Raw genomic sequence first — 13960 nt, forward strand, 5'->3', positions numbered from 1 at the left:
TTACTATAGAGAAAGACTTGAGAGGGAGTGGGTACCAGTGAGTTGGTAGAGATGCTGGCTTTTGCATAAGAGCTTGGGAATTTTTAAAGTTCTCAGAGAAATGAAGTTTTTTTTTTTTTTGTTAAACTTTAAGTATTTTCTTTTTGACACTATTGTAAATGATTTTTTCTTTTGAAGTGTTGCTTGCTAGTATTGAGATAGATGTGATTTTAATTTTTTTTTAAATACTGATCTTGTCCTGTGGCTTCTTGCTGAATGTGTTCCTAACGTTTTTAGGGCATTAGGATTTTCTATACAATACTGTCTGTGAATGGACATAGTTTGATTTGTTTTTGGATGCCTCTTATTAGTTTTCTTGCCTAATTTTCCTGACTAGAGTTTATAGTACAATGTTGAACAGAAGTGGGGACAGTGAATGTGTTTGTTCCTAATATTAAATCAAAAATACAGAATATTGATCAAATACAATGGTACCTGTGGGTTTTTCAATATTCATCTTTATTGGCTAGAGCAGTTCTGTTCCTAATTTTGTTGCATGCTTTTTACATGAAGGAGTATTGAATTTTGTAAGGTCTATTTCTGCATCTGTTGACATGTTTTTGTTTTTTTCCCCCCTTTAATGTGATATATGACATTGATTTTTGGTATGTTGAATCAATTTTGCATTCATGGGATAAGTCCCACTTGGTTATAGTATATAATATGTACTATGTAGTGCCAAATTTGGTTTGCTAGTATTCTGTTGAAAATTTATGCATCTATATTCATCAGGGGTTTTGGTCTGTAGTTTAACTTTTTTGTGATGGCTTTGTCGGGTTTTGGTAATACTCATCCTACAGAGTGAGTTAAAAAATATTCTCTCCTATATTTTTGGAATAATGTGAGGAATTGGTATTGAAAGATTGTTTCTTTGGTGTAACCAGTGAAGCTGGCTGGGATTTTCTTCATGCAGAATAAAAATTTATAATTTTGTATTCTTGTTATGTATCTATTAAAATTGTCTATTATTGAATCAGTTTTTGTAGTTGATGCTTTCCCAGGAAACTGAAATTTCATCTAATTTATGGAAATACACTTGTTCATAGTTCTATATTCCATCTTATATTCCATATAACATACGGAACTATACTGTTCCATAGCTCTATATTTCTGTGAGATTGGTAAAAATACCATCACTTTAATTCCTGATTACACTAAATAGAATTCCCGCCTCCCACCCCCCACCCCCACTTGTTTGTGCATTACCCTCAAAGTCCATCTATGTTGTTGAAAATAGCAACTTATTTATGGCAAAAAAACCCACAAAACTTTCTTGTGAATATATGTAGCACACTCCCTTTATCCATTAATTGGTTGGTGGACCTTTAGATAACATCAATTCTAGATGTTGATAGTCTCTCTTCTATTACCTCAGGACTTGTTACTGTTGAATGCAACTTTGCTGGTCTATTTCAGAGAAGTTTTTTTTTTTTTTTTTTTTTTACCCCTACTAGTTGAAGTCTCTAAAGTCACTTCACAAAGGATACAATCTTAGGCATGAATATAGCCACCTTGTAATGACAGTGGTTTAGTAGGTTTTCTTTGTTTTTTTGTTAATCTCTTACTGTCTGATATCACACTCAACTGATACTCTATTCATTGCCTGCAAACTACTTGCTTTCTTCTTCTTTTTTTTTTTTTTTGGACAATGCCTGAGGTATAAAATTCTCTATAATCTGATTCAATTACTTTGGCTCCATTGAAAGGGCAGTTTTTGAGGCCAGTATTGGAAATTTGTTCTGATTCCAGGGGGATTGTCATTACTTGTCTCTTTCTGTGGTTATCTATGGTAAAATAGCTTGCCAACAGTTGAGCTTATGGCTCTCTTATAGCTGCCACCTTTCTCTTAATTGCTTAGCCTAATGGTCTCCATTTCCTTTATGAGTGCACTTAGGTTTAAACATGGCTGCAATCATGTTCATATAAGATGAGTTCCCCAAAGGGAAACTTTTTTAAAGTTTAAAAGAAAAGTTTAAAAGAAAACTTCTCTTCTCTTCTCTTCTCTTCTCTTCTCTTCTCTTCTCTTCTCTTCTCTTCTCTTCTCTTCTCTTCTCTTCTTTCTTTCTTTTCAAGAACCCTCACCCAGTCCTTGTCACCACTTAGATAAAGTTAGAGACAGGGGATCCCTGGGTGGCGCAGCGGTTTGGTGCCTGCCTTTGGCCCAGGGCGCGATCCTGGAGACCCGGGATCGAATCCCACGTCGGGCTCCCGGTGCATGGAGCCTGCTTCTCCCTCTGCCTGTGTCTCTGCCTCTCTCTCTCTCTCTCTCTTTCTCTCTCTCTCTCTCTGTGACTACCATAAATAAATAAAAATTAAAAAAAATTTTAAGAAAGAGACGAATACACAAGTGTACGTGCAGCATTAACGCTGTGACAGCTGGTGGTGGACACATCTAGCTGCCCCCGCTCTTGTCCCCTCAAGTCCTTCATGGACTTCCTCCCAGGACAGTTGACTAGGACACAGGACCCAGGATAGTTCCCAGAGTCCTTGGGACGATACAGGGAGCTTCAGTAACAGGGGAGCTGCAACCCAGACCAAAGGAAGCCCAGGAATGGATGATTGCTGGCAGTTTTTCCCATTGAGCCTAGGATTGGATCAGTAAGACTGCTTGAGAAGCAGGGGGCTAGGTGACAAGGTCATGGGATAGAAATGTTCTCCTCCATGATAGACTGATCCAGATCCAGTCCCACTATGAAGACAATGTACTCTTTGAACTGCAGCCTCACTGTGCTGTCCAGCCTTGGTACCCATCTACCTGGCATTGAAAGCTCTGCTCCATCTCCCACGTCGTAAGGGGGGAGTCTGTGGGTGACAAAGTCCTTTTTTATGCCCCCCTGCTGTTCTTGATAGATGTTCTTAGAGCCTGTCTCTGTCGCTGTAAAAATCACTCTCCTCACCCCTTGCTGGGGCATCTTGTTTTTCTAAGTAAAACTACTTTATGACCAGGGTGACACTTGAAGACTCTTAGCTTTTTGTTAAGCTTCTCCTCCTGGTGCAAAACGTCTGCCCTATGTGAGATTGGGGTTAAGGGTATTCAGGGCCGAGCATCCATTCTGTGCTTACTGAGCCTGGGGTAGATACTCTATTTGGAAGTGGAGGTTATGTGGTGGGAAGAGTCTCCAATATCTTATCCACAGTTGGCTTTAAATTAGGTTCTGTGACTTGGAGCTGAGTGGGATGGGAAGTGCTAGCACTCTGCCCTTTGCACTGGGGGAGAGGAAAGACCCATCTCATCAGCCATACCTACTTGGAGTGGAACTTCAGACCCAGGGAGCTTCCTATTAAGGAAGAAAGATTATGACTTGAGTAACACAAGCTCTGTTTTTATCCGGATTTAGTTGATATTCTTAAATGTTTCATTTGCTACATGCCCTTCAAAGATTTTAAATGGTTGTTGTAAAACATTTTTCACTAGTTCTTTTGCTGGAGAGACAGTCTGCTGAAGTCCCCATGCTGACACTTTATGACTCACATTCTCTTAGGTATATATATATATACACCTATTTTTTTTTTTTTTTTTTGCTTCATGACCTGATAAAAATATTTTGCCAATATCACCTATATATAGGTACAATATAAGAAGAACTTTTCCCTTAAAAAGCTGTGTGTGTGGGATCCCTGAGTGGCTCAGTGGTTCGGCGCCTGCCTTTGGCCCAGGGCGCGATCCTGGAGTCCCGGGATCGAGTCCTGCGTCAGGCTTCCGGCATGAGCCTGCTTCTCCCTCTGCCTGTGTCTCTGCCTCTCTCTCTCTCTCTGTCTCTGTCTATCATGAATAAATAAATAAAAAATCTTAAAAAAAAATCTTAGAAAAAATGCTGTGTGTGTGTGTGTGTGTATGCATGCATGCATATGTGTTTCTTTTGTCTTCTAGCCTTCTAGGTGTCAGGGTTGGCCAGTTGTGTTTTGTTCTTATTTGCCTTTTGCCTTCTTGGACATCACTGCTTCACTATCAGCCCTGGCTGTCTCCTCATTTTTGCTTTTATTTCTAGGCTCTAAACTTCTCCTTGAGTCACTAGAAATGTTGACAGTTTATAAACTGTCTACTTGGCTTACGTATTAGCTTTGATTTTTAGCCAATCTCTGGGATTTTATAAGCTAGTTTACAGGCTATCTATCTTACACAGATACTGGTCTTCTCAAGACCAAATTGGCTCATCAGTTTGATGTGCTGTAATATCTGTGTATTAGTTATGTGGAAGACAGGAACTTTTGGAGGAGGTTTGGTTAATGGTCTATCACAGGAACTGTACTTGAAAGCTGCTTCTCCATAGCCATTGTTTGGTAATGACCTTCAAGACTACAATCAAACACTACTAAAGATAAAGAGGATAAATTGTCAGGTATGAAGGTGCCTTTTTGTAATGTTTAGATGCATCTATAAACGAGATAGCTTTTATCAGAGCAATTGAAATCAATGGCTCCTTGAACTGTGGGAACCTTGCTCTGAGGTAGTGTGAAGGCAATGGTTTTTCATAGGTAGGTTCAGTCTCATTTTGGGGATGTTAGGGAATAGGTCTGTTTACTTAATTATCTGTGTTGATAGTAAATCTTTTGAAGGCATGCTAAGAAATATTGATGTGTAATCCATGTCTATATTTTCCATAGTAACTTTTCCTGCCCCCTTCCACCTTCATGGAATACCCACTTGGATGTTGTTGTTATTATGGTCTAGTATTAGATTTCAGTGACCAGTGAGCAAAGGATTGTGAACCTATAATGGAAATTAAAAAAAAAAAACAAAAAACACAAACTATCCCTTACATGGAACTGCAATATTAAGAGAGAGGGTTTTTGATGTAAAATACTGAATTCAAAACCAAATCAACACTTGGTCAAATGTTTTCTTGAGAGTACTTATTAAAGCTAGGAATAAAACCTCCCCAAAATGAGAAAATTCAGTTTGACTTTGAAATATGCCCTAAGTGAAATAAATGTTTATTTCGATCTTTTGTTCTTTAGGCAGCAGGAGCAATTCGACCTCTTGTATCTACTGTGATCAGTCCATCTGCTGATGGTTGCTTAGACCATTCACTTGATCGTGCCAGACACAGAGCAAGTGAAATGCCACAGGCTTTTCTATTTGATGTGATCTATGAAGCATATCAGCAGGTAAGAATCCTAATTTCTGAAAGTGTCTATATTGGTGGTCCTCAAGATTACTCCTCTTTTTGGGGATTTGCTGGAAGAACTTGTGGTATTCCACTATAGTTGAACTCATGGTTAGAATTGCTAATGGTGAAGTGGAGAGGATTCACAACTGAGTCATAGGAGAAACACGTGGAGAGTCTGGAAGAATCCATGTGTACTCTTAATGTAAGTTCTCATCTTCCCATGAGGGGTCACACAAAGCATCCTCTTTTCTCCCCATCAGCAATGAAAATTTGGCAACACTTCAGGGAAGTGCATTTGAGACTGGTGTCCAAGGTGATTGGTCACATAGGTATCTCCTGCCTTAGAATGTACAAAAATTTCAGATTCCCGGAAGGAAAACAAGTGTTTGACATCAGCCATGTTTCTACAAACAGTAAAAGTTAGTGAACCACACTTAGCAGTTACCTGCCGACTGAAAATACTGCAAAAGCCAATTTCTCATATCAAGGTGGAAGGGTATTCAAAGGACAGCCATTTAAGGCTTTTACGGTAAATTTCCTACACAGCTATACTTTTAACAATTGAATTAACTGACTAAAAATCTCACATAGCTCATTCATGTTAGATTTTTCTGGGTTATCTTTGTTTTTCATGTAATGAAATGCTTTGGGACCTATATAACTTTTACCGAGATTTATTGGGTATTTATGGATAAATGGTTCCTGATTATTAGGTATTATGCTTGTCAGAAACTTCCCAGTGAATTAAATTAGAACTAACTTATCGTTTGGCTGATGTTAAATAATCAGTGAAGAGTTTGGAATGATGGACTTTAAAGAATATGTAGTAGTAGTAATAGGAATTTTGGCATTTATAACAATGCCTCTTGTTTTGGATAGAAGGTGATCACATAATAAGTTGATTCGATCTTGATTGGTTAGTTTTAAAGTGGGATGATGTAAATAAGAATACATTTTAATGATATGAATAGTCTGCCATGGTTTGAACTATTTATTTAAAATGACGACTTTGGAGTACAGGAATTGACCTGTATATGGCCATTAATTATATCAATGTTAAGCTGTCATAATTTTTTAAAAAAATTATTTAAATTCAATTAACATATGATATATTAGTTTCACAGATAGAGTTCAGTGATTCATCAGTTACATGTAACAACAGGACTCATTATATCATGTGCCCTCCTTAATGCCCCAATTTTTAATTCAAGTACTTTGTTCTACAGCCTAAATGTTGCAGAGCTAGATCACATTTTCTTTATTGCCTGAAATTATTCATCCTTAAACACCTGGAGTTATCACATACCTTTCTCCTAATATATTTTAGAAGAGAACTTGAATATAATCTCATGTTCTGCACATCAGAGAAGCTTTTTCAACAGCTTTTGCTGAATTAAGTGCTTATGCACTGAGGTACTGGTTCTCAAAGTGTGGTTCCCAGATAGCACTGGCATGCTTTGGAACTTGTTAGAATGCAAATTCATGGGCTCCACCTCAGACTTAATTAATTAGAAACTGTGGGAATGGGTCTCGGCAATTTGTCTCAACAAACCACTCTGCCACGTGATCTAATGCACACTGCAGGTTGGGAGCACCCTCCCTAAGGCTGTACTGTATGTAATGAATTAAACACTCTTCTTGGGAGAATTCAGAAAGTAGTAACATGGCAATAATTATCTATGTTCTGTGGTTCAGATGAGGAAAATTTTTTTTTTTAAGATTTTTATTTCTTCATGAGAGACGGGGGGTGGGGGTGGGGGGCAGAGACATAGGCAGAGGGAGAAACAGGCTCCCTGCAGGGAGCCTGATGTGAAACTTGATCCCAGGACCCCGGGATGATGACCTGAGCCAAAGGCAGATGCTCAACAACTGAGTCACCCGGATGCCCCATGATGAAGAATTCTTAATTATAGAATTGTTGTGAAGGTTTTCCTGTAAGATATTTAATTTTTTCCCAAGTTTTTAAAATTTGTTAAAATTAGCTAGTTAACAGTACAATGTTAGTTTTAGGTGTAGAACTTAGTGATTCATCACTTAAATAGAACACCTGCTGCTGACTATAAGTGCCCTCCTTAATACCCAACATCTATTCAAACCCCCCACCCTCACCTCCTTTCCAGTAACCTTTGGTTTGTTTTCTTTAGTTATGAGTCTTTTTCTTGGTTTCCCTCTTTTTGCCACCCCCCCACGTTCATTTATTGTGTTTCTTAAATTCCACCTATGAGTAAAATAATGTTATTTGTTTTTCTCTGGCTGACCTACTTCACTTAGCATAATACTCTTTAGCTCCATTCACATAGTTGAAAATGGCAAGATTTCATCCTTTTTGATGTATAATACTCCATTGTACATATATGCTACATCTTTATCCATCATTAGTTGGATATTTGGGCTTTTTTTTTTTTTTTTGTAGTAATTTGGCTATTATAGGTAATGCTGCTGTGAACATGGGGGGGGTGCATGTATCATTTTGAATTAGTATTTTTGTATTCTTTGGGTAAATACCTAGTAGTGTAATTTATGGATCATAGGGTACTTCTGTGAACATTTGAGGAACCTCCATACTGTTTTTCAGATTGGCTGCATCAATTTGCATTCCCACCAATAGTCCTCCTTTCTTGGCATCCTTACCAACACCTGTTGTTTCCTATGTTAATTTTAACCATTCTGGTAGGTGTAAAGTGAGGTTTCATGGTAATTTTGATTTGTATTTCCTTGATGATAAGTGATGTTGAACATCTTTTCATATGTCTGTTAGCCATTGATATATCTTCTCTGGAGCAATGTCTACTGATGTATTTTGCCCTTTTTAAAATTCTGCCCATTTTTAACTGGATTATGTTTTTGGGTGTTGAGTTTCATAAGTTCTTTATATATTGGATATTAACCTTTAATCAGGTCATTTGTAAATATTTTCTCCCATTCCATGGGTTAACTTTTAGTTTTGTTGTTTCCTTTGCTGTGCAGATGATTTTAATTTTAAGTTCCAATGGTTTACTTCTGATTTCGTATCTCTTGCCTCAGGAGACCTATCTAGTAAGGAATAGCTATGACCCAACTCAGAAGTTACTGCCTATGTTCTCCAGGTTTTTGATGCTTTCCTGTCTCATCCGTTTTGAATTTATTTTTTTGTATAGCATAAGAAAGTGGTCCACCTTGATCCTTTTGCATGTTGCTGTTCAGCTTTCACAATACCATTTATTTAAGAGATTATCCTTTTTTCCCATTGGATATCATTTCCTGCTTTGTTGAAGATTAATTGCCCAAACGGTTGTAGGTTCACTTCAAAGTTTTTGTTCTGTTCCATTGATCTGTGTTTGCTTTTGTGGCAGTACCATTTTGTCTTGATCACTACACATGAAGTTCAGAATTGTGATGCCTGCAGCTTTACTTCTAGTTTTCAAGATTGCATGGACTATTTGGAATCTTTTGTGGTTCCATACACATTTTAAGATTTTTTTCTAGCTCTGTGAAAAATGTTGATGCTATTATAATAAGGATGGCATTAAATGTGTAGATTACTTTGGGTAATGTAGACATTTTGACAATATTTGTTTTTCTAACTCATGAACATAGAATGTTTCCGTTTCTTTGTATCCTCTTGACTTTCTTTGATCAGTGTTTTATAGGTTTAAAGGTACAGATCTTTTATGTCTTGGTTAGCTTTATCCCTATATATCTTATATTTTATGGTATAACTGTAAATGGGATTGGTTCCTTGATTTCTCTTTGTGCTGCTTCATTATTGGTGTATAGAAATGCAATAGATTTCTATATGTTTTTGAATTCTGTGACTATAGTGAATTTCTCTATCAGGCCTAGCAGTCTTTTGGTGGAGTCTTTTAGGTTTTCTATAGAGAATATCATGTCATCTGCAAATAGTGAAAGTTTGACTTCTTCCTTGCCAATTCAGATGCCTTTTTTTTTTCTTTAAAGATTTTATTAGAGAAAGCATAAGCAGGGGAACCAGCAGAGGAAGAGGGAGAAGCAATGTGGGGCTCGATCCCAGGATTCTAGGTACATGACCTGAGCTGAAGGCAGATGCTTAACCAACTGTGCCAACCAGGCACCCTGGGTGCTTTTTACTTCTTTTTGCTGTCTGATTTCTAGGGCTAGGCCTTCCAGTAGTATATTAAATAACTGGTGAGAGTGGACGTGTCTGTCTTGTTCCTGACCATAGAGAAAAAGCTGTTTTTCTCCAGTGGGGATGATATTACATGTCAGTTTTTCATATATGGCCTTTATGATGTTGAGTTAAGTTCCCTCTAACCCTACTTTGTTGAGGGATTTTGTCATGAATGGATGTTGTTCATTGTCAAATGCTTTTTCTGCATCCACTGAGAGGATCATATGGTTCTTATCTATCCTTTTATTAGTGGGATGGATCATGTTGATTGATATGAAAATAATAAACTACCACTGCAGCCTGAGAATAAGTCCCACTTAATCATGATGCATGACTCTTTTAATGTGCTCTTGGATTTGATTTGCTAGTATTTTATTGAGTATTTTTGCATCCATGTTCATCAGGGATATTGGACTGCAGTTCTGTCTTTTAAGTGAGTGTCTGATTTTGGAGACGGGAATGCTGACCTCCTAGAATGAATTTGGAAGTCCTCTTTCCATTTCCATTTTCTGGAACAATTTGAGAAGAATAGGTATTAACTCTACTTTAAATATTTGGTAGGATTCCCCTGTGAAGCTGTCCAGCCATGGTCTTTTGTTTATTGGGAGATTTTTTATTACTGATTCAATTTATTTGCTGGGTTATTAGTCTTTTCAAATTTTCTGTTTCTTCCTGTTTTAGTTTGGTAGTTTATATTTGTAGGAATTTACCTATTTCTTCCAGATAGTCCAATTTGTAGCATATAATTTCATACTACTATAATGGTTTTTCTGGGATGTTATTTTTTATCTCTCATTTGTGATTTTATTGATTTGGGTCCCTTGGTTTCCTTTTTGATAAGTCTGGCTAGGGTTTTATCAATTTTATTAATTTTTTCAAAGAACCAGCTCCTGAATTCATTGATCTGTTTTATTGTTTCCTTAGTTTCCATGTCTTTTATTTCTGCTCTGTTCTTTGCTATTTTCCTTTTTCTGCTGGCTTTAGGCTTCATTAGTTGTTCTCCCCCGCCCCCCAGCTCCTCTAGGTGTGAGATTGGGTTGAGATTTTTATTGTTTCTTGAGTTAGGCCTGTATTGTTATATACTTGGCTTTAGGATTGCTTTTGCTATATCCCAAAGTTTTTGGACTGTTGCCTTAATTTTCATTAGTTTCCAATTCTGTTGATTTCTTCCTTGATTTCTTGGTTAACCCATTCATTCTTTAGTAGCATGTTATTTAACTTCCATGTATTTGTGGTCTATATAAAGTTTTCCTAGTGTTTGACTTCAAGTTTCATAGCATTGTGATCAGAAAATGTTCATGGTATGACCTCAGTCTTTTTGTATTTGTTAGGTCATGCTTTGTGACCTAGGAGGTGTATTTAGCTTTAGGATGAAGTGTTCTGAATAAATCTTAAGTCTATCTGGTTCAATGTGTCATTCAAAGCCATTGCTTCCTTGCTTATTACCAGCATAGATGATCTGTTGATGTAAGTGGAGTGTTAAAGTCTTTTACTATTATAGTATTAGCTAAGAGTTCCTTTATATTTATTAATTATTTTATAAATTTGGGTGCTCTCACATTAGGGGCATAAATATTTAGAATTGTTAAATCTTCTACTTGGATAGTCCCCTTTATTATGATACAGTGTCTTTCTTCATCTCCTGATACAGTCTTTGGTTTAAAATCCAGTTTGTCTGATATAAGTATGGCTACTATGGCTTTCTTTTGATGTCCATTTGCATGGTAAATGGTTCTCCATCCCCTCACTTTCAGTCTGCAGGTGTTGGAGGTCTAAAATGAGTGTCTGCTAGGCAACATATAGATGGGTCTTGTTGATGTTATTATTTTTCCATTCTGACACCATCTGTGCTTTGATTGGAGTGTTGAGTGTTTTTACATGCAGCATAATTATTGATAGATGGGTATTTAGTGCCACTTAATACTTGTTTTGTCATTGTTTTTGGAGGTTTTCTCTGTTCCTTTCTATTCTTGGCACATTGGGTGTTTACTTACCACTCAGTCTTCTTTAGTATCTATTACAGGACTGGTTTAGTGTTCAGAAACTCCTTGAGTTTTGTTTGTCTGGGAAACTATTTCTCCTTCTATTCTGAGTGATAGCTTTGCTGGATAGAGTATTCTTGGCTGTGGATTCTTCCTATTTGGCACGTTGAATGTATCATGCCACTCTCTTCTGGCTTGCCAAATTTCTGTGTAGAGATCTACAGCTAGCCTTATGGGTCTTCCCCTTGTAAGTTAGGGACTTCTTCTGTCTTACTGCTTTTAGGATTTTTTCTTTATCACTACATTTTGCAAATTTAGCTACAATAGGTCAGCTCGAACTGCTAACACCTTCTCTGGTCCCGTGCTCATAATCAACAAACACACTCAGGCTCAAGCTTTCCCCGCCCAGCCCAAATCACCTACCTCATCAAGTCATCTCCAAGTTACTTTCTTCCATGGGAGACATGTGGTTCAGTTTCCCTACTTAATGGACTTCTGAAAATGAGAAAAATAACTCCAGTCTCCGTTTATACAGTTTTAAAAGTTCATTCAATTAGATAATTGCCCCTCCAGCCCCCCAAATGAAAGAATGTCTAAACCCATCTAATGTGAGGAAGCAGAAAAGTAGTTGAGTTCTGTTTTGTGCTTCGCTCAGCTCTGAGGCACTGGGTCTCAGAGTAGTTCTGCTGAGGGAGTCTCAAATCTTAGGTTTGAAGAGGAAATTTATCATCTCATGGGAGGAAGCAAACTGGAGTGGTTTAAGAGAACACTCTGAAATTAGATTTAACCAGATTCAAATCCAATCCCTACTACTTCCTAGTTCTCTGACCTTGAACACTCACTTGATCTCAATTTCCTCACCTCTAAACTGTGAATACTCTGAGTACCTGCCTTGTAGAGTTAATATGGGAATCAAATAAAATAGTCCACATTAAAAAAAAAAAAAAGTGCAGCAGAGGGAAGAAGAGATTGCTGAATTGCAGAAAGCTCTAAGTGATATACAGGTCTGCCTCTTCCAGGAATGGGAACATGTTTTACGCCTCTACTCAGAAAATGACCGACTGAGAATCAGGCTGTGTTCCCCAGGAAGCAGACTCTGAGATGGTTGCAAGGGTGGTTATTAGTAGGAAGACTCTTCAGGAATAACATCTATGAGCAGATTTGAACTGTGATTCCATGATAGCAGAGGTTTCAGCCAACCCCACAGGGAGCTCTGAGGCCAGGATAGCCATTCAGAAGCAAAACGGTTGACCATTTGTGCCCTACAATGATCACTCAGTGGATGTAGGCTGTCACCAGAGAGGGGATGTAATCTTGAGAGAGGCAAGCCCCCTTCAGCCTAGGGCAATTCCTGAAGGACTCAGCTCTTGGGTGCTGGGTGTCTTGGTCCTGAAGGTGGCATCTGAGCAGTATTCTACAGCATCCACTACTACATTTTTTTTGATTGTGGTAAAATATACTTAACGTAAAATTTACCATCATGGTCATTTTTTTTTTTTTTTTTTCCATCATGGTCATTTTTAAGTGTATAGTGCAACGGCGTTAAATATATTTATGTTAATGCAGCCATACTACTATCCAGCTCTAGAACTTTTTCATCATCCCATATAGAAACTCTCTACCCATTAAACAATAACTCCCATTCCCCCCGCCAGCCCTTAATAACCACTGTTCTACTTTTCTATGTATTTGATTTCATAGAAGTAGAATCATATAGTATTTGTCCCATTGTGTCTGGCTTATTTCACAAAAAAAAAAAAAAAAAAAAAACCCAAAAAACCAAAAAACAAAACAAAAAAAACTATTTTGGACTATTTTGTTGATTTTAGTGGGAGTTTTCTATGTCTCCTGGATTGGGATGTCTGTTTCCTGCCCCAGATTAGGGAAGTTTTCAGGTGTTTCCTCAAATCTTCTGCCCCCTTTCCCTCTCTTCTTCTGGGACTCCTATGATATGAATTCTGTTATGTTCGATGGAGTCATTAAGTTCCCTAAATCTACTCTCCTGATCATAATTCATTCTCTCTCTCTTTCTCTCTTTTAGCTTTATTATTTTGCATTCTACTTTCTTCATTCATTCCTCTGCTTCTTCCACTCATGTGGTCATTACATCCAGTCTGTTTTGAATCTGTTACTGCTCTTTCCATTTCTGACCGGTTGTTTTTTTAGCTCTTTAACTCTGTGAGTAAGGGTTTCACTGATGCCTTACATGGTTTTCTCAAGCCTGGCAAATATCCAAAGACTGTTGATTTAAATTCTTCATTGGGTGTATTACCAGTATCTGTCTTGATTAGATCTCTGGCTGTGACTTTTTCTTGTTCATTCTTTTGAGATGGATTCCTCCATCTTGGCATTATGTCTAAGTCTCTGTCATCTTCTGTGTGTTTATTTATTTTATTTTTTAAGAAAAATTCACCATTTTTTTTCTTCTGTGTGTTAAAAAAAAAAAAAAAGCCTGTTACATTTCCTGCTCTTGAGAGGAATAGCTTCATGAAAAAGAGGTCATATAGTGTTCAGAGCCTGGTGCTCCAAGGAGTGTCTCTGGTGTGTTTCGCGTGCATTCTGCTGTTGTGCTTTGTGGGAGGGAACCCCCTCTTATCTTTGAGGCCACTTGTCTGCAGAAGCTCTCCTTGCTTGTAGTGGACAATTTTTGATCCTTGGCATGAATATGGCGAGTTGTAACCAGGTGTGCTCTGGTCTACTTG

At 37.7% G+C, this 13960-nt stretch overlaps 1 protein-coding gene across 28 annotated transcripts in view; it reads left to right on the forward strand.

Moving 5' to 3' along the window:
• CRPPA (CDP-L-ribitol pyrophosphorylase A) overlaps window positions 1–13960 on the forward strand; it is a 292251-nt gene that overhangs the window by 32796 nt on the left and 245495 nt on the right. For all 28 annotated transcript variants that reach the window (XR_012010932.1, XM_072783932.1, XM_072783927.1 and 25 more), the window contains one exon: window positions 4999–5148. Coding sequence is in view for 27 of the 28 variants with exons in the window: in XM_072783932.1 (XP_072640033.1) it covers window positions 4999–5148 (150 nt within the window). In the remaining variant the exon portion in view is untranslated. The remainder of the gene's footprint in view (window positions 1–4998; window positions 5149–13960) is intronic.

Source organism: Canis lupus, chromosome 18, assembly GCF_048164855.1.
Source record: "Canis lupus baileyi chromosome 18, mCanLup2.hap1, whole genome shotgun sequence".
Classification (NCBI taxonomy): domain Eukaryota; kingdom Metazoa; phylum Chordata; class Mammalia; order Carnivora; family Canidae; genus Canis; species Canis lupus.